At 41.8% G+C, this 27866-nt stretch overlaps 1 protein-coding gene across 4 annotated transcripts; it reads left to right on the top strand.

Annotated features, from left to right (window-relative positions):
* Positions 1–202: 202 nt before the first annotated feature.
* Positions 203–27177, top strand: kdm3b (lysine (K)-specific demethylase 3B). 4 transcript variants are annotated; one of them, XM_026191631.2, is made up of 25 exons: positions 203–733; positions 10080–10238; positions 13292–13405; positions 13718–13823; positions 14603–14727; positions 14825–14884; positions 15006–15701; positions 15816–17013; positions 17096–17312; positions 17426–17640; positions 17734–17886; positions 18002–18109; positions 18221–18348; positions 18448–18745; positions 18855–19108; positions 19469–19741; positions 19904–20075; positions 20211–20301; positions 20501–20631; positions 20733–20852; positions 21667–21690; positions 24134–24273; positions 24508–24684; positions 24799–24933; positions 26210–27177. In XM_026191631.2, the coding sequence occupies exons 1-25, from the start codon at positions 527–529 to the stop codon at positions 26315–26317; spliced, it is 5409 nt and encodes a 1802-aa protein (XP_026047416.2). In that variant the 5' UTR covers positions 203–526; the 3' UTR covers positions 26318–27177. The 4 variants fall into 4 exon arrangements, with proteins under 4 accessions (XP_026047416.2, XP_026047409.2, XP_026047424.2 ...); XM_026191624.2 differs by having other exon boundaries at positions 18445–18745; XM_026191648.2 differs by lacking the exon at positions 203–733 and adding an exon at positions 3768–3797 and having other exon boundaries at positions 18445–18745.
* The last annotated feature ends 689 nt before the right edge of the window (positions 27178–27866 follow it).

Here is a 27866-nt window from a genome sequence, read left to right as displayed (position 1 = left end):
GTAAAATAAATCAATAGGTTGTTGAATCAAATTAAATACAAATAATGTAAATAATCGTTTTGATAAAAGTATTTTAACCATTTGCAGTGTAGTTGGGCTGGTCCAGCTATCTCTGGTTAACACTGCGGAAAATCCTGAAAAATAAAGCAGCTATCGTTGAGGTGCTCTGCGGTCCTGTCGCTAGAGGTCGCCGTTTGCGCACACTTTCTCCGTGTCTCCGCAGTGCTGCCTGAATACGAGGAGTGCGTTTGATTGTTGCAGGGCTAAATGGCGGACAGAGCTGGATAGTCGCGTTAACACCGAGGACAAAAACGTTTCGACTGGGTGAATTCCTGGCGTGACCCGGTCCTCAGCCGCGTGTCCCCGGGGTGCAGCGCAATCGTCGAATCGAGCCGTATTGGGCATCGAGCTTAAAGCTGTTTTCCGATCGTACCCTAACCTTAGCTTTCTTGAGTTCCCATCCCAAGCGGAGAAGTTAACACTGTTTATGGTGGCTTACTAGAGGCAGCTAGCCTGTGAGCAAACCATGGAGGACTCTCTTGAATTGATAGGGAAGCGTTTGCTTTTGCTCCTCGACGACGGCAGGTCCGCGAATGGATCCGAGTCGGAGCAGGCTGCCTGGGCCCGGGACTGGCTTCGGGGAACTGTGCGGGCAGTGAGTGTCATCGGCCTGGCCGCCCCGGAGGTTAGCGTCGGGGAGGCGACAACAACAACCACTGCAGCGGGGCTAACGGTCAGTGTTTACATTCAGCTGATGCCGTCCTGCATAGCTAAATACACAACAGTTAACATACATGCACAGCGTACCAGCTGTTTATTATGTGCTCTACATTAGCGAACACATTTTTACCTAGCACCGATGCTACATTTGCTAGTATTTTATGTTAGCTTTTGGACATACTGGTTAGCTCCAAGTCGCAGCCACTGGGGCGCAGCTAAACTCGAGGCCGGGGATTTTTTTTGGCCTTTGCTTTGTTCGCTTTTCAGCTCTCTGACACCCAGCTCCAGTGTTATTCGTTAACTATTTAGCACGAATTTCGAAAGCATCGATACGTTAGAGCTAACTAAGGGTTCATTTCACTGAAACAAATCGCCGGCAGTCACAGAGTAACCGTAAAGGTTGATGAGCTTCCACAGTTGGCTGAGGCATGTCTAGTTAAAGGCCTTACAAGTTCATAAAGGGGCGAACCAGGAATCCCTGCGAGCGTACTCTGCGTCCAGATTATTAAGTATTCACACTGTTGCTCGGGGTGGTAATTTGAATGAATGAAAGTGTAGTGTTGCCGAGCCCAAAAATTGGGAGAGTTTTTGAAAACTGGGTGGCGGTGGTTGACCTACATGACAGCTGCACTTTGTAGTCCAAATGCGGGTTATTACAGTAGCATGCATTTGAATTGACATTAATAGATGTTTATCAAGTAAAGTAAAAATGTAGTTTTAAGAAAAAAAATGTAATCGCTTCCGATGTTTTATCTTTTTGTTTATTAGAAAAAGCAAGCTACAACAAAAAATGTAGCCCTTAGTCCTCTTTTTTTGTTTGCTTTTATCTAAAGAGTAGCAATACTACTTATTGACCTCAGGTGTGCATTTCCTAATTGTGTATTGTTGTTTTTTTTCTTGGGAAATAAATCTTAAACTGAGGAATTTACTTCTTGTGTGAGAACTTGTTCCTGTGCTCTGCCCTTATCGTGCATGTCGATGCATAATTATAAAAACATAATGAAAAACATCTTCTATCCATGTTCGTCTCCTAATCTGATAACCTGCTCCATCAGTGATAAACAAAACAAAAGGACTTGGACATGTGGTACTGCACACCCTTTTATGCTTTTAAACCTTGCTGTATGTGTCAGGGGTCTGTCCAGCTTGGAGGGTTTATGCCACCGGTGTTTACTTCTCAGAGCCCCACCATCCAGTGAACATGTAAGGACATGTCAGGAAATCTGAGCTTTGAAAAAATAGGTGGGCTAACTGATCAGTCCAAAAACGTGAAAAGCTTGTTTATGTGCTAACCTTTTTAAAGACGTGTAGCTGGCAGGTGTGAGTCAGGGGTCTAGTGAAGAAGATGGAGGATAGATTGGTAGTTGTAATGTTTTTTCTTCTTTGTAGGGCAGCGCTCATCCATGATCTGAAAAAAATCCCACTACAATGATTTTTGGTCAATATTAAGTTAACTTTCCAAAGAGCACAGTGTCTTTTAAACATTGAATTTATCTAAACTTTGAGTGTATTTGAACTAGGGCTGCCACGATTAGTCGACTAGTCACGATTATGTCGACTATTAAAATCGTCGACGACTGATTTAATAGTCGACGCATCGTTTGAAGCTTTGTAAGATCACAAAGGACGCAGGAATGAGTAGTAGGATTTAAGAGTGTAATAACGGACTGAAACAGAAGATGGCAGCACTGCATGTACAAGGATGCCAGCTGCCGTTAAACCCCGAAGAAGAAGAAGCTGTGTCCCAGAATTCATAGCGCAGCCCAGCGCAGTTGTCGACAATGGCGGCAGCTAGTTAGTTTTAACTTTACTCTTATTATTCTTTCTGGGTCACAAAATAAACGTTTAACATATTTTCAGGCGAGAATGTAGCTGTGTAAACCTCAAATATCTGCTCAGTTTATCAAGACACCACATATTTTCGCGCTCCGACGTTTTCGGAGACGTCTGTTACCCACTAGCTCGTTAGCTACGCGGGGGCAAGGCTAACTAGAGCCGTGAGAACACCGGACTCCCGGCAAATCGTTTTCAAACCCACCGCCGTCTTTCGCTAGTCAGGTTAAACATATATATAAGTCACTTAGATAACTTAAAAATGTTAGTTTGGCTTTCTTTAGTATTTTATTTGTTCCTGAGTAAATCGGTTTGGCTGAGATTAAAGTTATAGTTTTTGCACAGCTAAAACTGTCAAGCAGACAACTGATTATCAGAAGTGTGAGACGCTGGAGAATATACTCCGGTGTCCTGTTATATTTTAGAAAGCAAGGAGTTTATTAAACTTCACCGAAACAATCTGCAAATTTCATTAAAAATTAATAAACTACCATCTTGTCTTTATTTTTAGTTAGCACAAACACTTCAAGCTGTAAGCTAATGATAGTTATATAAGACCAGATGCTGCTGGTGCAATAAGCTGTATGCTGTACGTCCAATGGATGATGATCTGATTAGTCGACTAATCGCAAAAATAATCGGTGACTAGTCGACTATCAAAATAATCGTTTGTGGCAGCCCTAATTTGAACTGAAACCCAAATAAATAAATTAAAACGTGCTGTGAAGGGACACATTTTATCAGTTAGATCCACACTAGACCATATATGCCCTGTAGCCCTGAACCTTTCTACATATTTCCCACAAGATATGGATATGAGAACATGTTCAATCAGAAGTGTGATCGGACATAAACGTTCTCTTCCTTTTACAAGGTCTGAGCTAAGTCCGATTGAGCCCATTTGCGAATACAGGTAAGGGTCCAGTGACTTCAATATAGGGTCATATGGGCTAGTTGGGGTCATATTTCAACTAACAACTCAAAAACCATTGCCTCCACTGCAGGTGTTCTCTGGGCGTAGACAGCTGACGAGAGGCCCTAGTTGCACCACACAGCTGGAAAACCTGCAAGGAAGTCACTAGTAAAGTAACAGAGAGTCAAGCCTTCCTCAGTTGCAGACAGGGGGTTAGGCCAAGAGCCATCCAACACCTTTAGTGTGTGCTGCTGATGACAGACTGGACCAGGCACCCTGGTAACGTGGAGACAAAGACAGCCGGAGGCAATCGTTAATGATCCTTCCCCAGGTGAACCTGCAGAAACCTTAGTATGGCTTCTCTTTGTTGATCATAGGTACTCTTCCTGTCGTCCCAGCTTGATCTGGACTTGAAGGTACACAAGATTTATTAAATAGGCAGGCAAATGAAATTACAATAATGATCCAGCCACTAAGATGACTGATAGTCGTAGATGCCATACAGAAATTTATGAATTTTTGCTTCTTATCATCTTTAACCGTCTGATATGTTTTATCACACGTGCTTTCTGATTATCTTATCTCATAGATGTCAGTGCAGGCTGTCAGGACCAGATCCTAACAACAAAGAAAGAAGAACGTATGCTCTGGATTCATAAAAAGCAACACCAAATTTAGATTAAGAAGGTTTTGCACCAAGCGGCATTTGGTAGGGTACTCAAAGCTCACTTTGTGGTTGTTCCTTCTTCATTAAATGACATTAGATCCCCTAGGAGCATGGTACTTATATGTGCAGACTTAAAAAGCTAAAACAGTACTAACCACGTTGTTGCAGCTGGTGTTGTGACAAAAACAGATTGTCAGAATAGTGACAAAAGTGACTAAAATCAAGCAATAAACTAATTTTAGTAAAGTTTCTGCATTCCTGCATTTTAGACCTTTGGCAGTTCATGATTTTAACATATGGCGCTTATTGTATAAATGGAAACAGATGGCCTTTTTGTTGTATCTGGCAGTTTTTCAAAGTCTGTCTGAGAGACTGAGTCTCTTTGCAGTCAGTTTACAAGTGGACAGACTCCTCGCAGTTACCATGAAACTCCAGTGGCTGCGAACCTGCTAGTCCTGGCTGTCCTGTCTTCTGTTTTCCCTACGCACCGGATCGCTTTCCAGGTTGCTGTTGCAGGGGCCCTCTATCATTCAGATAATTCTCCAGAGAGGATGCTTCTTTTGTCACATGTACTCCAACATCACTGTCTTGGACGGCAGGTGGTGATGCTAGACCTTCAGCTGTGGTGGATGCACTACAAGCTCCAGGGCCACAGTAGTTTGGAGTTGCAGTCTAACACTATGGAGGTGGAGTATAGGTATTTAGTCATTAATGCATATGCACCTGTCTATACAGAGAAACACCAGATTGTGAAGATATCTGATGAAGTTGAGAAGAGACTGGTTTTGGTTGATTTAAATTTTAATTTTTTTAAAGTCATTAATCCTTGACATGTTGGTGATTTTTATTCCTTGTTACCTTTGGAAAAGTAAAACTGAAGAACCATGGAAATCATGGATCACTTACTTGGCACAAATGCTCTCCATATGTGCTGCAGACAAGCGGTTATTACCTGTGATTTATTTGGACCAGTGAAAGCTTTTGACACCGAGATCTGTGGATTTCATAGAGTACTGTATTTGGAAGGCTGCAGATGCATGAGACGAGTGCAGCAAAACCTTAAAATCTGAACAATTACCGTAATTGTCGGGCTATAAGCCGCTACTTTTTGCACAAGCTTTGAACCCTGCGGCTTTTAGTCAGGTGCGGCTTTTCTATGGATTGTCCATGAGCGGATTTGTTTTGTTTGTTCCGCTGTTGTACGGCACTACGTTGCCTGGCGGAAGGATCGGAGTTCAAGAGTGGTATGTTAGTCACATGTCCATCCGCCAGGCAACGTAGTGCCGTACGAAGTAGCGCGAAAAACAAACTTCAAAGTAGCACTACGCGTTCAGCTGGAGGCGTGGATGATGAGCGGCGATAAACTTGCAAAAAGCAAGTTATGCCCAACTCCACCACTGGATTCTGACAGCGTGGGAAAGTGTGAAAACATCCACGATCACCAACGGATTTCGAAGGGCTGGACTGCTGCCTGATGGAGAGGAGGCTCTTCAGAAGGTGTTCGACTCTGACACTGACAATGAGGATTTCTTTGGTTTTGAAAGTGACAACGAAAGAAAGGAGCTGAGAGTGGATGATGAAGCCACCCTGAGCCTGTTCGTTTCCGACACTGGAGGAGAGGACTTTGGTGGTTTTAGTGCGCAGGAAGAAGAGAAAGATGGTGGTGAATGACTGACTTTTCTTCTTGTTAAAGCCGTGTCACTGCACCTGAGCCTAAAAGGTAGTCTGAATCTATTTTTCTGGTGTGCTGTAGGTTATTGTTATGTACTACATTTGTTACTCATTTATGAAGCACAGTACATGTTTTGTACTTGTAATTACCACTACTTGTACACATACCCTAAAAGGTTATGCAAATATGTACCCATAACTTGTTTTTCAAAATATTAATAAAAGTGGTGTGTCTCCAAACAGCCATCTCTTTCCTGACAATTCGATTTGTGCATATTCTCTTACATATGATAAGTCAACATTGAAACACCTGCGGCTTTTAGTCAGGTGCGGCTAATGTATGTACAAAACAGGATTTTCCCCTGCTTTTAGCTTGTGCGGCTAATATTCAGGTGCGCTCTGTAGTCCGGGAAATACGGTACTGTAAAGCTTGATGCCACATGGACAAAGTTAGCAAATCTGTTGCCTTTTGCGTGGGATGTACCAAGGTTTTGGAACGTTTTTCCTTGTTGTTTGAGAATGAATTGTCTTGCACAGTGGCAAACCATCACTACCTGGAGGTTAAGCAGTTTGCTTGGTATTGTCTCTGCAAGTTTGCTGCCTTCAGAGTATATGTCCAGGCATCCAAATAAGTACGGCTACATTTCACCTATAAAATTATAGTTCCCTTTCAGCTGATTCACTCGGTACAACACATAAAGTACGGGATTTCCCTCCGCGTATATTAGAAGAGGAAACCTCTGTTTACGTCTTGACTTGTGATGATATGTGCATGATGACAGGGCTGAGTATTTGCTGCCGAGTTATTTGGGCAATCAATCAAAGCCATTAAGGCTTTGATCTGTGGAAGAAGCAAACAGAGGCACTGCGTGACATCATCGCCAGACGTCATACCAAGCCCAAACTAACTAGATCTCACAGTCCTACTGCTCCTCTGCCGCCGGGCAAGAGCAGCATCCACTGCTGCTGTGGGTGAACCTTCAGTGAGAGCGCAGCCTCCAGCTCGAGTTCCACGCCAGTCGGCTTGGAGCAAAGGTCCACATTCAAGCTCCCGGTGGGACCCAACGGCAAGGATGAAAAAGCCTTAGTAGTTCTAGGTGTGGGATTGAGCGGAGAGGGGCTCCAGTGGCAAAGATACAATAAGAGGCGCAGTCCTAGCATCAGTCCTTGAAGGCGTTGTACTTTCCCAGCACCGTCTCCCAAGCACAAAGCCCCTGCACACAAAATGTCTCAGGTTGTAACTCCCAGTTTGGGTGTGTTAAAACATCAGGTGCCGATGTCACATCAATCTGTCACATCAGTCTAACAGATGCTTATTTTCATGATGCTATACAAATGAACAACAGGCAGTTTTTGAGGTTTGTATTCGAGGGGGCAGCTTACAAGTACCTGGTGCTGCCATTCGGGCTCTTTCATTCTCTCTTGCAAATTAATGATCAAGAAACTGACCTCACAGCCCACTGTTTATCACTGGTGCTAGTTTCAGTCATTATGCAAATGCACTGCTTAAAAGGTTAGGGGAAACCTTTCCTATTAAAACTAAGTCGTTGCCGATCAGTTTCATAGATAGTGTTAATCAATAACATGATGTAATATTCCCACCTCAAGTGTAAACAAATGTGACTAGAAGAAGAGACGGTGGGAGTCTGGAAGACTGGAATCTCCATTAAACAGCTGTAGTCCTTTGTGAGAAGTGGGAGCTCGGGTGTTCTTATGTTTACTTTGTCACTTTGTGTAGCCGATCATTTGAATGTGAACTTTGGCAACGATCAACCATTGTGCATATTTGCATAAAGTAACAGATGACGGAATAATCATGTCTCTATGAAAATGTTCTTTTTACATTTGTAAAAAAGGTTTTCATTCAAAATCTTTACGTATCCTTCTTTCTTCACTATTCTGTGGGACGAGATTCCTAGTTCCAGAAGCACTGAAGCGTCATCTCAGCATAATACTCCCACCACCATGTTTCACTGGGAGCTTGATGTTCTTTCTCCAAACATAAGCTGAGTGTCTGTGATCAAAAAGCTCTAGTTTCATCTCATGTGGCCAAAGGTCACGCTTCCAGTGTGCATAATGTTTCACCAGGTTGTCCTTGTTCTGTACTGTGTGGCAATCTTTGAATTTCTTGATGACACTTCTCACTCCAGTTCTTGACTCTTGGAGCAGCTTTAATAACTTTGTATATCCAGCTCGTGTTTTGTGAGCATCTACAATTCTTTTTCTCCAAAGAAAAATAGTATGACTACTAGGGCTGCCACAAACTATTATTTTGATAGTCGACTAGTCACCGATTATTTTTGCGATTAGTCGACTAATCAGATCATGCATCAGTTGGACGTAAAACGTACAGCTTATTGCACCAGAATATCTGCTCTTATATAACTATCCTTAGCTTACAGCTTAAAGTGTTTAAGATATGTGCTAACTAAAAATGAAGACAAGATGATAGTTTATTAAATTTTATTTAAATATATTGTTTCGGTGGAGTTTAATGAACTCAGCCATCTGCTCATTGCTATCTTAAATATAACAGGACACCGGAGTATATTCTCGAGCATCTGACACTTCTGATAATCAGCTGTCTGCTTGAACTTTATTCAGCTGTGTAAAAACTATAACTTTAATCTCAGCCTAACCGATTTACTCAGGAACAAATAAAACACTAAAAAAAGCCAAACAATAACATTTTAAGTTATCTAAGTGACTTATATATCATGTTTAACCTGAGTAGCGAAAGACGGAGGTGGGTTCGAAAACTATTTGCTGGGCGTCTCACCGTCTCTAGTGAGCCTTGAACCCCGGCTAGCTATCGAGCTGGTGGGTAACAGACATCTCCAAAAACGTCAGAGTGCTTTTGAAAATATGTGATGTCTTGATAAACCGAGCAGATATTTGAAGTTTGCACAGCTACATTCTCGCCTGAAAATATGTTAAAAGTTTACTTTTTGACCCAGAAAGAATAATAACAGAAATATTAAAACTAAGTAGCTGCCGCCATTGTAGAAAACTGAGCAGGGCCGCGCTATGAATTCTGGGATAGGTTGGGCCACGAAAGATACATCCGACCCATCCTTCAAATCTGGGGAAATGAAGGGCGGATTTGGAGGAGTCTTCGAATTTGAACAGCCTTCGTCGTGTTGCTGTAACGTAATTGGCCTACAAATGCAGGCTCAGGAGTTTGCGGTTCCTGAATTTGAACACAGCCACGATACCAGACACTGCTTCTTCTTCTTCGGGGTTTAACGGCAGCTGGAATCCTTGTACGTGCAGTGCTGCCATCTTCTATTTCAGTTCGTTATTACACTCTTAAATCCTACTACTTATTTCTGCGTCTTTTGGGATCTTAAAAAGCTTCAAACGACACGTCGACTATTAAATTAGTCGTTGACAATTTTGATAGTTGACGTAATCCTGACTAGTCGACTAATCGTGGCAGCCATAATGACTACTATTAAGGCTGATTGTGATGGTAATATCCCGTGTCTGGTTCTGTTTTTGTTTTTCAGAACTAGCAAATACAGTTATGGTTACTGGGGAAAAAGACAAATGAAATTAATACCATTTGGACAGATATGACAGTTTTATTAATCTTGTTCTTGGTATCCACAGCCAGTGCTATTTTTCAAGCAGGGCACATTCATAGTAGAGTAGTACCCAGAACTGCAAGAACTAAAGTGGACTTACCATTTGGTGTTCTTCACTTCTATAGCGAGTGTTGACTGACTCATACTTGTATGGCTGTTATTTACTCTCCAAATCACACATCTTTTTTCAGATTTCTCACTGGGCTGGGCAGCATGGTTAAGGGGACTTTTCCACAGATGATGCATAAAGGAGCAGTTACTGAGTAAATCTGCAGATGTTTTTTCACTTAGAGAATCCAAACAGCAGCCCGGGGTTTTGAGGGCTAACCTGAAAACACAACAAAAGATATCTCAAGTTTTCCTCTAGCAGTACTCAGCCTCCTTGAAGTTTAAGTTCAATTAAATGTGGATTTTACATATTTTACACATATTATACATATAGGTTATATAAACCTGTTGGAGCATGCAGTTCACTTAATTCACAAAACCAAAATACAGTTTAACATCCTGTGATGGTAATATATTAATTAACTTTGTATCAAATTTGATATTTTAATACCTTTTTAAGGAATCAGATTTGCTTTGTTTGTTTAGACTTGCGATTTCCTGAAAGTGTTAGAGTCTGCGGTAATTTCACTTGCTTCATCACTTCACAGTCCTTGTGTGTATGTTCTGGTTGATTTTGCAGGTATTTGTGGAGTTTGAGAATGCTTCGCAGCGCTGTTCTTGGGTGCAGGTGTATGACGAGGGGGTGAAAGCTGTGCTGGTAGAAGACTCCATTGTTTGGGCCCGTCGTAGCGACGTTACCGACACAAGCGGAGCCTCGGCACCAGCCTGGCCTGCTCTGGTGAGTGCTCAGCTGGAAACAAGCAAAACCATTAACCACCCAAATAGTCTGGGCTCCAACTGTGAATGAGGAGTAGAGTGAGCTGTACTTAGATCAGATTTATGTTTGGAATGTAAAGTGAATGGAAGTTGGATAACTCTTTTGGTCATTGAAATTCATTTGAAAATAAAGTGTGCACCTGATCCCACACTGGTGTCTCCCGACTCATTGAGAGGAGACAAAGAAAAATTAAAGCGCCATTTACATGTTGCTCACCTTCCACATCCACACTTGGAGTTATTTTAGTCATTGTTGTACGCTCTGCAGTGCACATTTGCATATAAGTATAATAATGTCCAATCTGAAGGTTACCATCACCTCGTACGTGTTTTGAACAGCTAACACTTGCAGCTGGATATTGGCAATGATAGCTTAATTTCAACAATAAAATGAGTCAATTACTATGGAGTTTGATTCAGTGCTTGATGTTTTACTTGCATAAGATCAAAGCATCCATGTTTAATGTAAATGCATAAAGCATGTTATAATTGTATTATTTGTTTCTATATTTCTTTGTGTAATCAGTGTGAGAGTGCTGTTTTCTTATTTATATGAAAATGACTCTGGTCCCAAAATGTTGATGTAATGTATGACAAAGAATTAACAAAAAATGATCTGCACGGTTTGAGTGCAATTGCAAAACATTGTCTACATGCACATTTAAAAAAAACAAAAAAACAAGCAAAATGCTTGCATGTGTTCACGCATGGACTCTTAGTACATACGTATACAACTGGCTTAATGATCACCTTGAGGGCAGACAGGAAAGTCAGCACATCATTAACTGCTTATGTTACTTATCTTCCAGATAGTAAACAGAAGTCAACCGAGGCCAGGTCAATGTGCAGTCTGTTTTACCCTTTCATAGACGTTTTGGTTTTGAATTGGCCAGTTTACTTTACTTACTCGCCACTTCATTAGTTACACCTTCTCCAGTGCCTCCAGAACTGTCCCTAATATTTCATGGCATAGATTCAACAAAGTAATGGTGTCATTCCTGAAATATTCTGGTTCCTATTGGTAGTTGCTACAGATGTGTTGGTTACACATTAGAGCTGCATTAAATCATTCTTCAATAATCTTAAAAAATGGTTGATGCATTTTTTTGGTTCAATGCTTTGGGTTAATCCAACAACTTGGTAGCGCTCACTTGTCACCCTGTAAATCACAAATGTGTCACCCACATTTGTGATTTAAAATATTTAAAATGTTTTTACTGCAGGCCAGTAAAAATATACATGGGCCTGTAAAACTCTAGGCTGCTGACATGGACACTGAATTAGTGACATCAACTATTACCATTAATTATTACATCTACACCGTTAGAACGTCTGTTTTCTGCAGTAGAAAATATTGCATTTAAAAGCCCAGTTTCAGTTTTAAAAATGTGGACATGCTTGCTTTTCTTCATTGCAGTCATCATTTACAGACACACGAGCACACACACAGAAAACACATACGCCTGAACACCCACCAGATCTACTACGTCCAGGTGATGCAGTACAGTCAGAACTCTTTTTGCCTCCTATTAATGGAAGAACACATTGAAAGAAAGAGTAAAGGCTGTTTTATTCTGTGCCTCAGCTTAGGTCGTGTATATACCTTTTTTTCTTTTTTTAAATTACTGTTACTTTGGATTTAAGAAATATTTTTCTTTAAAATATGATTTTAATATGATATTTAAATACAATGAGAGGTTTGAATTGTTTTGGCAGACGTTGTATTCAGTTAAACTATTAAAACATTGGTTTCCATTTTAGAAATTGCAATTAGTAGTGCAGTTTGAAAGATCAGTTTCCTCTCTTTTGAATATTTATCGTTGCTCATTAATATGACAAAGTAATATTCAGTTAATCAGATAATTGATCGAACACTCGATAACTAAAATAATTGATAGCTGCAGAACTAATGCATACATCTAATGCATCCGTGATGTAAATCTCCTGTTTCACCACATCCCAAAGGTGCTCTATCGGATTGAGATTTGGTGTCTGTCGAGGCCATTTCAATACAGTGAACTCATTGTCATGTTCAGGAAACCAGTTAGACGTGACTTGAGATTTTTTGACATGGTGTGTTATCCTGCTTGAAGCAGCCATCAGAAGATGGTCACACCGTGGGCATAAAAGGAGCTGGTCAGCAACAGTACTCAGGCAGGCTGTGGCATTTAAACGATACTCTGTTACTATAAGATGATTAGAGTATGCCTAGAAAATATCCCCACACCATTAAACCCAACCCAATAGCCTGCAAGGCAGGAATGATCAATGTCTTCATGCTGTTTATGCCAAGTTCTGACCCTGCCGATTGATTTTCCAGCAGAAATTGAGACTCATCAGACCAGGCAACATATTTCCAATCCTTTGGTGAGCCTATGTCAATCGTAGACTCTGTTTCCTGTTCTTAGCTGACAGAAATAAGACCCAAGGGCCTTCTGATGTTGCCCATCTGCGTCAAGGTTCAATGTGTTCTGCATTCATAGATGCTCTTCTGCATATCTTGGTTCATCAAGTGGGTGTTCAAGTTACTGTTGCCGTTCTATCAAGCAGTCTACAACAGCATGGCGTTTTTACCCAAAGAACTACTGCTCACTGGCAACTTTCTTTTTCAGACCGTTCTCCGTAAGTGCTAGAGATGGTCCTGTGGGTAAATCCCAGTAGATCAGCACTGTCTGAAATACCCAGTCCAGCCTGTCTGACACCAACAACCAATAACCATGCCTTATTCAGTCAGTTGAATGACCATTTTTCCTCCATTCTGATGCTCAGTTTGAACTTAAGGAGGTTGTATTAACCATGTCTGCACACCTAAATGCACAGAGGTGCTGATTATACCAAATATAGTGGCAAGTAACTGGTGGTGGACTATTAGACTGATCTACAAAATTGTATAACATACAAAAAAAATGCATAAATGCATACTTTTGTTACTCCTTTTGGTTGTTGAACTGAATAAACCTAATGTAAGTTCTCGCCCTGTATTTATCTCATTACATGCTCTCGCCTTTTCCACAGACTTTCCGCTCTCTGGTGGACAGAGTTGGTTTAGGATCCTTGGTTCCTGTAGAGTACTTTGGAAACAAGAATTTTGAGTTCCTGCCCGACAACAAAACTGTCCAAAGGTTTGAGGTATACAAAAATTCTAGCGTTTGTTAAAGAAGTTTGTGAACTTGTATATCAAACAGTACCAACAACATTTTGTGATTTAGCGTCTGGTGTTTTCTATTTCATGCAATCATTAAACAGATTGACTATTTATCACTCAGGATACATGTTAATGTCACTGACATGTTTAAATGTAAAACAATTGAATTATTTTCTGTTTTCATTAAGTGCTTCTTACTTAATAATCTAGGGTGAAGCTGCATACATGTTTTGTTCTACATTTCAGCTCTACTGCGAGCGCTGCTTCAGATCAGTTTGGTTTCTGTCCTTTTGCAGGTTGATAAAGATGTTAGACACCCTCTGCTGTTGGAGCAGCCATCTCTGCAGGCTGCCATCTCCAGCTGGCGTACTGACTTTGAACTGCAGGAGATATTCAGGAAGGGTAAGTTTCAACCTTCACCAGTTTCCTTTATCTCGATTTCACATCTGGGACGTGGTACATACCAAAACAATTAAGGGTGTTTGTCACATAATTAAAATTGAAAGGAGTCCTAATCAGTGGCACTTACTTAAGTTAAGCCTATTAATTTCTGGTTATGATTTATTTGATGTTCTTAAACGTGGCGTTTGGGTGGCTTTGTAGTTTAGTGATTTACACAACAGCAACTCAGACAAGCACATTGGCACACAGCTGCTTGGGTTAATTAGCTTCCCACTGACTAGCTAATCGGTGGCATGCAGTCTGTTTTCAGATGACCTCAGATCAGTTTGAACCTCGGCTGAGTAGGTACTAAAAAAGTACCAGGTACCACCACCTACTGGAAAATCCTTAAAGTTGAGTCAAGCCCATCTGACCTCAGTAGGTACTAGTGGAAATGGGCTATAACAGTGCAGACAACTATTCCTATGAAGCGATACCTTTGCTGCAATTTGTTTAGTGCAAATTATAGTGGAAGACCTAAATATTATGCCGCCCTCCTCTGTATTTTTCACATTTTACAAAGTCCTCTATTGGGCTGGTCTCTTTCACAGAGCCGATCTGGCCCTCAGGTTGGACACTGTCACCCGTATTGTTAGAGAAATGAAGGAATTTGAGTTCAGAATAAAAACCATCTGTGTTTTATTTAAAAGCAACATATCTGTCTGGCAGATTTAAATGACATGTGAGGGATGTAGATTTAATTCTCTCGAGTCCTGTTTTCCCATTGTACCTGTCCTCAGGTTCATACACCATTCAAGGACGCAAAGTTCGTGTGTACCAGCCGGAGTTTGAAGAGTGCTGGGCCACTGGACTGGTCTCACAGCACGACCCTATCTCTCACATTATGGAGATTACCTTGGATAAGGTAATGTTTATGTTTTGCCTAAATAAATTCTACTGTTCATGGTGTAAATAAATGTTACTTAATGACTACACTTTTTTTTCTTTTTTTTGCGCTGCAGGGAGAAGAAAATCAGATGGTTGATCCTCGTGTGATACACGTCATGCTGACAGAGGAGGAGGTAGGGTTGTTTCAGTAGTCGATATCCATCAAACTCTCCTCATGCTGTGTGCTGTATGTTTAGTTAATAAGTCATTTGAGATTTAGATTTTTAATTATTTCTGGATATTTTCTGCCTTTAGCTTGGCAAGAATGGGCGGCGAAGGAAGGACAGCGAAACAATGAAAGGAGACAGCGGACGCAGACGCAGGACTGCCTCAGAAGGTGAGGATGACTTGAACTTGAAACGGTTTAAAGGAGCAGCAGATACCGGAGCGGACGCACAAAACTGCGGCGACACCAGCAAAACTGCAGTGGACGCGATGGGGATTTGGGCTGGAGACTCTGGTGAAAGAGTCAGCAGCACAACCAAAAATGGAAGCTCTTCAGATGGAACCTTTCCTCAGGGCCGAGGTTCGCCCCCAACAATTAATTCCTCGCTCCAGATGGACCAGTCAAACGCTAGTTCTCCTCGCTATCCCGGCCACATCAAAGAAAACGGTCGCGCAGTCGCCACGCAGGGAGCAGCAGACTCGACCACCACCATTACACCCACTCCTCCTCCCCTCAAACCAGCCCCTTCCCCCTTTTCCACTGCGTCTTTTCCCTCACTAGGCCAGATGCCAGTCTTGGTTCCTGGAGCACCAGCCCCCAAGGCCTCCTCATCCCCCCAGCTCGAACGAGAGGAGGGCAACCAGGCAGCTTATTCCAAAACAGCTGCTCTTGTTTCCCCAGGACCTGTCACCATTTCTTGGTCACAAGACAGCATTCCCAGTGTTTCGCTTTCAGCTTCTGTGGGTTTTAGCTCTAAAACTTCTAACTGGGGAAGCCAGACGGAGGTAAAACCAATGATGTAACAAGTACCATTAATACTGTACATTTCCAACAAATTGCTCTTTGCAATCTGTTATCTCTATTATTTGACTTAACCGTGTTGTGTTTCTGTTCCTCAGGGATCTAAAACGGCATCAGGCTTTCGTTTGTCCCAAGCTGGACCTACTGCTCCTGTATTTGGAGATGTTACCTCGCAGACCAACGGAGCTCCTACCACTACCACAGCCTCTCAGGATGCTCCCAAGCCTTTTGGCTTCAGTTTTGGTGGAGCAAAGACTGAGGCTCAGCCTAAGCCAGACCAGAACCTGTTTTTCCAGTGCATGTCGCAGAAGTCTGTCACCAGCCTAAATCTAACTGCTGATCAGACCCAATCCAAGGACACCAATTACTTTACTGCAGTGTCTGAGAGCCTGAGTAAAGAGCCTCCAAGCCTTTTCAAGCCAGCAGCCCCCACTGAAGGGCTGAAAAAGCCTGAGCAGCCTAAAGTGCCTGAGGTCCAGCAAACAGGAAATGGTGTGTTCAACAAATCATCTTCACCCTTTCAGGGCATGGGGGGCTCTCCAGGAGGACGGAGCTCTGGCTTAAATGTGGGTGGTCCAGCAGTGTCCTCTGGAGCCCAAAGTGCTTCTAAAAAGAACAGTAATAATGGAAGTTCAGTAGTTGGCTTAGGGCTGCAGTCTGGTTTTAATTCTGCAGAGAGTCACCAGAACCTTTTTCTACAGAACTCCAAGGAGTCTGCTAATCCATTTTTGGCATACGGGGAAAAATCCTCCCTCACAGCTTTCGTTGGCCTAACTGGGTCCGAGCCACAGTCCATGGGTCCTGCGCTGGACAGCAAGCCGAACCTGTTCACTATGGCAGAGCCACCTAAGGGGATTCTGTCTTCTCCTTTCCCAGCATCGTCAGCAGCTGCTTCAACCAGCACTTCCCCCTCTCCGGCACCAGCCTCATCTCAGACGTTACAAAGTGAAGGGACTGAGACAAAGGAGGTGCAAGATGTTAGCGAGATTTCATCATCCACCTCAGACTGCCCGATGTTTGGAAACGCTGGCCCTGGCGGAATGGAGGAGGTGCCCGTGCCCTTCGACCAGAGCCAGTCTCAGAAGTTTAGCTTGGAAGACAGAGGCCAGTCATCTAAACATGACTCCGAGTCCAGCAGCAACAGTGACCTCTCAGATCTGAGTGATAATGAAGAGGGCCTGGAGAAAGGTCAAATCCCAGGAGGACCATCTGTTTCTGCCAAGGATGGAGCCATCATGCAGAAAAATAAGGTCCAGGGGGCCGCTAAGAGCCGTCCACGTAACAAGCCTTTCAAAGGTAAGACTTGTCCACTTCTCACTTTTTAAAATGGTGATAAACAAGCTTACCAAGAGAGGTAACACTAAACTCTCTTTTCCAGTGGGTCAGTCTGTACTTAAAGATCAGAGCAAGGTGCGTCGTCTAAAGCAGTCTGGTGAGTCCTTTCTTCAAGATGGCTCCTGCATCAATGTGGCCCCTCACTTGCACAAGTGCCGCGAATGCCGCCTGGAGCGTTATCGGAAATATCGGAATACGGGCGAAGAGAGCGACGACGATGATGATCCGAATGTAGCCTGTCGTTTTTTCCACTTCAGAAGGTATGGATCACGCAGCTTTGTCTTTCTTTATAATTTTATTTATGTATTTCTTTATTTTGAAAAAAAAATGTGTGTTTTGACCTTAATGTTTTACTCTTTTTGCTCGTGACTAGGCTGGCTTTCACTCGTAAAGGTGTGCTGCGTGTGGAAGGTTTCTTAAGTCCCCAGCAGAGTGATTCTATGGCCATGGGACTGTGGCTACCTGTGCCCGCTGTCCATGAGGGCCTCGACCTCGACACATCCAAGTACATCCTGGCCAATGTGGGAGATCAGTTTTGTCAGTTGGTGATGTCTGAGAAGGAGGCCATGATGATGGTGGAGCCTCACCGTAAGTATAAAGACATCTCTCCAAGCTCATGTTTTCGCATTAGAGTTTTGTTTGCCACGAGTCTAATCCGCTTATTTTTTGATTGTCCTGCAGAGAAAGTGGCCTGGAAACGTGCCGTGCGAGGCGTCAGAGAAATGTGCGATGTGTGTGAGACCACCCTGTTCAACATCCACTGGGTCTGTCGTAAATGTGGGTTTGGAGTGTGTCTGGACTGCTACCGGCTTCGCAGGAACAGGCCAAGGGAGGGTGAGTCACTGCAGTGATATTAGAGTAACTTTAGGGCTGTTTAGTGTGTCTTATTTTATTCCTTATTTAGCTTATTGTGTTGGAAATACATGGTTGACTTTATTCTGTCCTTCAGATGTAGACGAAACTCCGGAGGATGAAGTTTTCTCTTGGTTGAAGTGTGCCAAAGGCCAACCTCACGAGCCACAAAACCTCATGCCTACACAAATTATACCTGGAACAGGTAACATGTACATTATGATCAACTGCCTCATCACAGGAACATTAAATGTTACCTGTGATCAAATATTGCTACAGTAAAAGGTGTGATGATCGTACTGTCCTTCTCTTCCAGCTCTTTACAATATAGGAGACATGGTGCACTCAGCAAGAGGCAAGTGGGGTATTAAAGCCAACTGTCCCTGTGCCAATCGACACACTAAGCCTCTAGTGCGCCCTACTGCCCCAAATGGGATTTCACAGGTACAGTTTTACAACTTTACGAGCTTTCTTTTCTCATGTCTACACTTTGAAAGCTCCTAAACTGACGACTCTGCTATCTTGTTATGTGTGTCTCAGCAGTCCACACCGGGCAGTGGGGGTGTCCTCGCAGGTGCAACCTCTGGTACTGGCATCACTCCAAAATCAGAGGGAGAAACATCAGCAATCAAAACAGAAACCACACAGACACCAGTATCGTCAGACAGTGGGGGTGGAGAAAGTGTGGGCAGTACCAGTACCTCCACCAGTGGTACGTCCTCCCCCTGTAACCTCACACAGTCCTCTGTCAAGGAGTCGCGCTCATCAGGAGAAGGCAACAGCTCTGCTCTGCACTGGCTGGCAGACTTGGCCACACAGAAAGCCAAGGATGACACAAAGGGTAAGTAAGAAGTGGGTTACAAGTGTTGAGTGTGTAAAATCTTAGTGCATGAAAAAGATTACATCAACTGATCTGAATAACATCGTTCCTTCCTCCCATCTTTCTCCAGAATCCGGTTCGCTTCGCTCCATAATGAGTCGAGACAGTCGACCTCCCTTCGGCCTGGACTCCCTCAGTGCTCTTTCAAAGCCTTCTGCTTCTAGCCCTAAGCTATTTAACAGCCTTTTACTGGGCTCCAGCATGGCCCAGTCTAAACCTGAGGGATCCAGTCTCCGGGACCTGCTCAACTCCGGACCAGGAAAACTGCCCCAAGGCCCTGGAGAGAGTGGGGTACCATTCCCCTCTGTTTTTACCTCAGCAGGCGTAAGTAAAATGTTTTCATTTTTCCATATGATGATACAGTATTGATCAATTTTTTTCAAACGCATGTATCAACACAAAAACTTCAGCTAAGTTTCTGAACTTGAAATTATACTTCAAGTCCATTTAAATATGGAAATTTAGATGCTGAAAACAGGAATACAATTTGTTGTATTTCAAGCAACAGATTTCTGAAGTGCACAAGTTGTGGAGTAAATCATTAAAAAATTACCACCATCTACTGATTCTTTGTAAGTTTTAGTGTATAAACTACTGAGACTGTACTCCTTCAACAATAGTATCGGCTAGCTACGAATAAAACTACATTGTTGGGTAACCCAAAATCTTTATGTGACCTGACAGAGTGACAAGCTGAAGAGCAGCCTTCCAAACTTCCTGGATCACATCATCGCCTCAGTTGTGGAGACCAAGAAGGCCGAGGGCCGTCGCACCGGGGCCTCTGAAGGCGGAGAACTCGGAGCGCTAGGGTCTCGCAAAGACGGCGTAATGGGCCTTAGCGTTTTGGAGCCACATACCTCACACTCCTGGCTCTGTGATGGCCGACTCCTTTGCCTACAGGATCCCAGCAACAGCAACAACTGGAAGATCTTCAGAGAGTGCTGGAAGCAGGGACAGGTAGGAATTATGATTAGCATAACTTCATCTTTCATCCAATTCTTTGATTTTTGTGTTAAAATTATGCGGAGATGGATGTTACTGAGCTATGGGTTGAAATTTTATTGCATTGATTGATGTAACTCACCCATTACTGTCTGATTACCTCTGCTTTGTGGCCAGCCTGTGTTGGTGTCAGGGATACATAAACGTCTGAAGACTGAGTTGTGGCGGCCTGATGCTTTCAGCGAGGAGTTTGGAGACCAGGACGTAGACCTGGTCAATTGTAGAAATTGTGCTATTATCTCTGATGTAAAGGTGCGAGAGTTCTGGGATGGCTTTGAGGTTATTTCCAGTGAGTATCCAAACTCTCTTTTTCCTCAATTATTTTATTTGTTACTTGGATCCATGAGATCACCAATTATTGTATCTACCATGTTTTTCTCTGATGCTGGACAGATGTCACTAAATGTGTTTTTTATGAATGCAGAGCGACTGCAAGATGCCGATGGCCTGCCCATGGTGTTAAAATTAAAGGACTGGCCTCCAGGTGAAGACTTCAGGGACATGATGCCCACACGGTGAGGAACACAAAAACATTTACAGAGAAAGCGTCTCAGTGATGTTCTGCGGTTGTTCGCTCATACACATAGAGGACATAGAGGAGCTAACTGATTTGATCTCTTCTTTGTATTTTCATGCTTTGCAGCTGTAAATTCTGCCTGTTTGTATTTATGTAAGGTCTGTTATTGATGGGAATGTCTCTTGTACCTTTCCCAGGTTTGACGATTTAATGGACAACCTCCCTTTGCCCGAGTACACAAAAAGAGACGGTCGTCTAAATCTCGCTTCGCGCCTCCCTAACTTTTTTGTGCGTCCTGACCTTGGACCGAAGATGTACAACGCTTATGGTAAGAACAACATCTGATGGAATTATTTTGTCTTTCTCTCCTTATGTGCGATATAATTTATTCATCTCGCATCACTTGTTTCCCTCTATTTTAACCTGCAGGCTTAATATCGACTGAAGACCGGAAGGTGGGAACCACTAACCTCCACCTGGATGTGTCTGATGCGGTCAACGTCATGGTCTATGTTGGCATCCCTCACGGAGAAAACAACCAGGAGGAAGGTTGGTAGACTTAAACACACTTTGTCTCCTTTTTTTACGGTCTTGCTTTCTGTCTTCAACAAACTCATTGAATATCAGGATTGTTTAATTTAACCGATTTCCAATAAAATGAACCAAATAGGAGCTAAAAATTTTACCTCTGCGGTCTCTCCGTAAATGGAAGAGAGTCACATTGGTGCTCCGACGCTGTTGCCTCTGCTGCTCATTTGATTTAAGAAGGGACAGTGTACATTAGCTGGTATGACTCCATCATGTAAATAACCCCGAACATCCAGATTTAACACTACAGGTCAGATATCTGGAGTCTCTGTCAGATTTATGGCTTAAAAGTAAACGTGCAAAACCATATAAGCAAAAAGAAACTTAATCAGCTATAATAATAAGTGGGAATAAGCTTTGAATGTCAGGGTTTTGTTTTATTTTCCAGGCTTGTGACAGTGAGATTTACACGTATATCTGTTCCTGATAGTAAAAATGTGTTACTGTAATATATGAATGTTTTTGAAATCCATCCTGACTTCCAAAAACACAAATTTTTGTAATGTGAGAGTATTTCTGTAACAATATTACACACCTTGCACACTAAAGCCATATTATCCTGTGAAGCATTAAGTGGAGTACAAGTTAACGAACTTTCTTCTTGAAACACTTCATCACTCATTCCTCACTTTATCGCTCTTGAACAACCCAGTTTTTCCACAACCTCATCCTAAACATTATAGCTACACTGTTTTAGTTGTCTTGGCTTGGACTCTGATAAGACCCTTCAGTGGGTCTTGCTCATTTACATTGTGGCAAAATTTCTCATTCACAGAGGCAGAAATCTCTGGACGCAAAGGTCTGTAGACTTTCAGTTGTATAAATTGAGTAGCATGCCCTTCTTCTTGACTAACTCCCCTTCTTCACTCCTCCACTCCATCCTTCTGTTATCTGTGCAGTAGGGGCCAGAGCACTGGGAACCGTCTGCTAGTTTCTGCTGCTGCATTTTTGTACGCTTTTTTCCAGATTTCTGTGTAAATACACGCTTTATTAAACTAAGTAACCACATATGGCATTTAAATTTTCTGCATTGCTGCTCTCTGGAGATCCGTGTTTTTTTGTTTTATTTTCCTTCTGTGTATTTTCAGTGTTGGGTTAGATAAATGTGACACATTTGGTTGGAGATTTGGTAGTTTTGGGTGCACTGTGCTCTGGTCCTTACCCTGTGGGAGAAAAGTTTGAATGAAGGGCATCTAGATTTGGCATTACCTGTTCCCCTCTGCAGGCTTCTTTTCACTCATCTGAGTGACTCTCATGCTCCTGCACACACGCAATTAGGGATAAGTAGGAAATGTAGGAAACTACATTTTCCTGTAGTGTGCTTATCTAATATTCTTAATTAGTTAATGAGGTTTTAAACTTATACAAAGACATAAGTGAGTAGTAGAGGGAAGAGATTTGTTATGCTTTATTGAGCAAAGTTAGCAAAAAAGAACATTAGGAATAGAACCTCCACATCCAGCTGGTGATTTATCTTTCAAAAGTTAATTATGCTGAAATTACTACTTTCTTTTTAAGTTGTATATATTTTTCACCCTTTCCACTTCCTGGGTCACCACCAGGAAGTGGAAAGGGTGCAGTCAGGAAAGCCACTCTGTGCAGGATAAAACTGGATGGGTTATTGTGCTTTAGTTTCCCAGCTTTTTCAATGTTCAGTGGAAAAGTTTAGGAAGAATCAGCCGGATGTTTCTTTTCATTTTGAAGCATTAAACCACCTAAAACCTTTATTAGGATTTATTTTATTGCACTGTGATTACAGTCCAAAGAATATTACTCTAATGAGCACATCATTATTAGTAAGTCGGTTTAAGACAAATCCTTAGTATCCTTCCTTTTATACATAAAGACCCCAACAACATAAACATAAAAGGACTGTTGTAGCCTAGGAGCTGAACTTATAGCTGTAAAGAAGTTATTTATGATGGACTAGAGAAAAAAACTGCAGTCGTACACGGGCACGTTTATTACAGCTGAATGCAAACACGTTTAGATTTCAATGAGAAACTTTGACCACAGCCAGGTTTTTGGTGAGGGAAAGATGAAAGTCCACTGACGTGACGGATTTTATTACACGCGTTTGTTTCGATTTGTGTTAATGAATCAAAGGTCTGTCAGTATTATGGCGAGAGTCCAGTGGACTCTTATTAAGGCAGTAGTTTTAGCTGCTGTGTAAGTCAGCAGTAGGCTGTGAATGTTTATGTGTCATAAATGTGATTGTGTAGTCTGCAGCTTGTCCTGTCCTGTGCCCCAGTAGTTCTCAGCTGGTCTGACCATAGGATCTACATTTTCAGTAGCGACATATTTCCAAAAAAAGTAGTTAGTAGTTAGGAAATGTACAAGGCTTTCATGCATTAGAAACATAGTTTATTAAATATAATAATAATAATAAAGATTTGGATCTCAATAATATGAATGCTTAAGCCGCATTTATATTAATTACCGTATTTTCTCAAGTGAAAACCTTTATTCAGCTAAAAGGAGCGCCTCCAATAATGCCTGGGGGACGTGATCAGCATGAAGAAATTAGCCTGTCTGGGTTCTCTTGTATTATTGTATGCCTTTAGAATCAAAGTGTTTTTGTGCACTGCAACACTAAAGGGCTTTTAATTTGAAGTACAATAATGCACTAACTTTAAAAAGTATTCCTACTGAGACAAGACCAAAAATATCTTTTTAAAAAAACAAACAAGACATTAGAAAGTAAACCTGCCTCTTGATACAGACCTGCTTCAGCAGTTGAGGTACATAAAAGTCATGGTCAGTATTTGAGGAAATACGGTGGTTACAGTTCATTGAAAACCCATGAGCACACAGGCCTGCTGCTTGGCATGCTTGTGTCATGGAAGATGCAGATTCTGAGCTTTTAGTGCACTTCAGAATAAAACTCTTACAGCATTGATGTCCTCTTAGGTCATTTGTCACCAGTTGAGAACTACATCCCTGCACCGTTTCTGCCAAGAAAAAGTCTGTGATGGATGTATATGAATGAAATTGTTCTATTTAAAGAAAAAATATGTAGATTTAGCACTTCCAATCACTGTCCCAGCACTTAGCTTAGTCATTCATGGAAATGGAATAGAGTAAAACACGGTAGTGTTTAAAGTGCTGTGGAAAAATTTAACAATCACAGTGCAAAAGCTAATTTAAAAAGGCCACTAAAAGTCAAATAAACTAACTTCTCTTACAGCTGTTATAGAGACAGTGCTGATTACAACTGTTGTTTGTTTATGTTTGGTCTCCAGAGGTCTTGACCACCATTGAGGAAGGCGATGTGGATGAAATGACGAAGAGGAGGGTGCACGAGGGAAAGGAGAAGCCTGGAGCTCTCTGGCACATCTATGCTGCCAAGGACGCAGAGAAAATCAGGGAGCTGCTTCGCAAGGTCAGCAAGCCGGCAGATCTGTTTCAGGCTGGCTTGTCGCTAGCTGTAGCCGTAACATTTTGTAACCATAAACTGTGAGGACAGGATTGTCATTGGATAAATAAAATTGGGGTAGAACGATAGCTTGATTTCTGCAGAAGATGATTAAAGTTCACAAACAAAAATTAGCCAGCCGGGGAACTTTACTTAAAAGCTCATTCTTTCTAAGCAATGGCTTGTCCTGACCTTTCACAGGTGGGAGAAGAACAAGGTCAAGAGAACCCGCCAGATCACGACCCGATTCATGACCAGAGCTGGTACCTGGACCAGGTGCTCCGCCGCAGGCTCTACGAAGAATATGGCGTCCAGGGTTGGGCCATTGTACAGTTCTTAGGAGATGCTGTATTTATCCCTGCTGGAGCTCCCCACCAGGTCAGACTGTTTTTATATGAAAAGTGGAGCTGTACACATACCCTGTGATTCAACAGACCTGCCTGTTTTTTGTGATTTTTCTCATGAACACATTTGTCCTTTCTGCACACTCAGGTGCACAACCTGTACAGCTGTATCAAGGTGGCGGAGGACTTTGTGTCTCCCGAGCATGTGAGGCACTGTTTCAGGCTGACCCAGGAGTTCAGACACCTGTCCACTACTCACACAAACCATGAAGATAAACTCCAGGTGGGTGTGTTTTTCCTCTCAGTGTGTAGTTTTATGTCTTATTTGGATGGTTTATACTAGAGGACGATGTTTGCTTGTGTCGCTTGAAGCTGTAGGCTATAGTTTACTTAACTCTGTGTTCACAGTTTTATGATCTTTTTATTGGAACAAAGAGTTTATTAGTTGCTGACAGTTATTTAAAAACTATAAAATTAAGATTGGTTACCAGTATGTCATCTATAAACTGGGGCTGAAGCCTGAGAAGCATTATAAAGTGTTAAAAATTGAAGGGTTTAAAGAAACAGGCACAATTTATATTGTTCACCTTCCATACACTCTTGTGTCTGTTTTGTTAACCCTTGTGTATATATATATACACACTCAGCAGACACTTCATTAGTTACACCTGGCTGGTAATGGGGTTGTCTTTAGATTAGTTTTAATTTTTCATGGCATAGATTCAACAAGGTGCTGGAAACATTCCTCAGATTTTCATTCACATTGACATGACAGCATCACACAGTTTCTACATCCATGATGGGAATCTTCTGTTCTACCACATCAGGTGCTCTATTGGATTGGGATCTGTTAACTGTGGAGGTTGTTTGAGTGCAGTGAACTCTTGGTCATGTTTGAAAAACCTGTTTGAGATGATTAGTGCTTTGTGAGATTGTTTCAGTGTTGCTCACCTAGTACTGAGTGGCTTAAAGTTGGATGGATCCATGTTTTCATGCTCTTTGAAATTCTGACTTTTTCAGACCCGTTCCCTGTAAGCTCAGGAGATTGTTGTGTGGGAAAATCCCAGCAGATAAATGTTTAAAGTCACCTAAATCACCTTTCTTGCCCATTCAGATACTCAGTTTGACCATGTCTACACACGTAGCTCCACTGAATTACTGCCATGTAATTGGCTGATTGGATATTTGCATAAACCAGCAGCTGAACAGGTGTAACAAAGTGATCAGTGAGTGTATACACTGTTACAAAGGTGGATGTTTATATTAGAGGCCATTCTTCACTATAACGCAGCAGCATGTTTATAGAGTTCTCACTGGGAAAAGCTGATTGTTCTGTCTCTGTTTTATAGTCAAACACAGCACAGCGTGTGTTTACATATAACAATGCTATGTTTTTGTTAAATAAAAGGAAAAGCACGATGATACTGTTCAAAGTAAGATAATAAAAACTTTTTTTTTTCTCACAGCAGCATTGAAAAGTTATCATTTCTTATCGGTGTGAGGTGTTTTGTGTCTGGTGTTGTCTCACCACTGTTTTGTTGTATTTTTTTTACCCTCAGGTGAAGAACATCATCTATCACGCAGTGAAGGACGCCATTGGGACGCTGAAGGCCCACGAATCCAAACTAACGCGCCCTTACTCGTCTCCTCAAACCGCTGGCCTCTGAAGACCACTCCACTACATGCACACAGCGCATACATTTCATACCTACATAAACAAGTACCAGCTGCACAGCGCAGAGTACAGAGATAGTGTAGGTTGTTTTGAGGGCAGTGAAGGTTTGAGTGTGGGAAGACTGTACATTTGATTAGATGGGGAGGGATGAATCAGCGCTTCGATGAAGGAAGTCCTTTATCGCTGTTACACAGTACGCTCAAACTTGTCTAGTTGTTTTCCTTTTTTTTTTTTTTTCCCTGATTTTGGTTAACTCTGTATTTAAGGTCAGTGTGTTTGTTCTGTTTTCATTGTACATGTAAGACGTGAGAGTAAGGGAGGTAAAAGCTGACGTGCCTTTGAAGCAGAGGTTCAGCTACAATATAAGCAACTGACAAAAATGTGAGTACTGGGCTAACTTTCCTATTTTGATGACATTGATATTATCTTTCTTCAATAGGAGCGAGGTTAACCTGTTTTTTGTAGATTTTTTTTTTTCTGTTTAAATTTTTAAACAGCTGATTGTTTCTGCCCTCTGTGGCTGAAATGAATTTGTGAAAACAGCCAGTCAAGGGAAGCAGACCAAAGTTTTGTATTTTTAGTTTTCTTATTTCACTTTTAGAGTAAGAAGTCTTTTTTTTTTTTTTTTTTTTTTATACACCACAAGGTAATAATTGGTTGGGTGGGGCTTCAAAGGAGGGCAGTTTTTTTTCACTTGTCTTTGTCATGTGGGCTGAATGAACTGCAGACTTCCAACATGGTTCAAGAATCACAATTGCAGCTGAACAGAACTACTGGCCATTAACATTGTATCAATATATATATTGATCTAGCAGTCTGTTTGATTTTTCACAATAAAATTTACAAAAACTGCTGCTTCTCTGATCTTTTTTTTTTTTTTTTTTTTTAACCCATAAAGCCTCTACCCATGCACCGCTAAGATGTAGATGGTATTAAAATACAAGTTTGCTGGTATCTGATTGCCTGTTTGGTCAAACATCCCAAAACAGAGATGCAGTTCGCAGTTATGTTGTGCTCTGCAAAAGTCTTGAGTCACCCATTTCTTTATAATTTGCTGGGAAAATGTAAATTGGGTGCAGTGATACTAAGTATTCTTCAGGAATACTTCTCCAGGCTTCTTAAACAACATTCAGAGATGCCTTTTGTTTCGTTCTCTGTCATGATGATCCCACACTGCTTCAATAATGTTGAGGTTTAGGGCTTTGGGGAGGCCAATCCATGACTGATAGTTCTATTGTATGTCTTTACTGCATTGGCAGTATGTTTGCATTGGCTGAAGTGCAGTCCCAAACCAGTCCTTGTTTGACTTGAAAGATGCAACATTGGTAGATCCCTTGTAAATTTTTTCATATGTTAGTTTTAAGTGGCTTAATTGAAAACAACACAAACATTCCTCTGACAATGGTCGGGTACAAGGACTGGATTGAAAATCGCTAAAGAAGCAGCCACTTTCAAAAGAAAAACCTTGAAAGACCCACGGGAAGTCTGGTTCCTTAGAGACAAAATATAAAGTAATCAGTGGTACTCTACAGGCTACTTAC

This window comes from Astatotilapia calliptera, chromosome 2 (genome assembly GCF_964374335.1).
Source record: "Astatotilapia calliptera chromosome 2, fAstCal68.1, whole genome shotgun sequence".
Taxonomy (NCBI): domain Eukaryota; kingdom Metazoa; phylum Chordata; class Actinopteri; order Cichliformes; family Cichlidae; genus Astatotilapia; species Astatotilapia calliptera.
Note: the sequence above shows the minus strand (reverse complement) of the source record. Positions and strands in the feature narration are given on the sequence as shown.

Coding starts and splice junctions, on each gene's coding strand:
- kdm3b (XM_026191624.2), top strand. CDS start 527: ATGGAGGACTCTCTTGAATTGATAGGGAAGCGTTTGCTTTTGCTCCTC. Junction 14,885..15,005: donor TCATGCTGACAGAGGAGGAG/GTAGGGTTGTTT, acceptor TTCTGCCTTTAG/CTTGGCAAGAATGGGCGGCG. Junction 24,274..24,507: donor TCAGGGAGCTGCTTCGCAAG/GTCAGCAAGCCG, acceptor GACCTTTCACAG/GTGGGAGAAGAACAAGGTCA.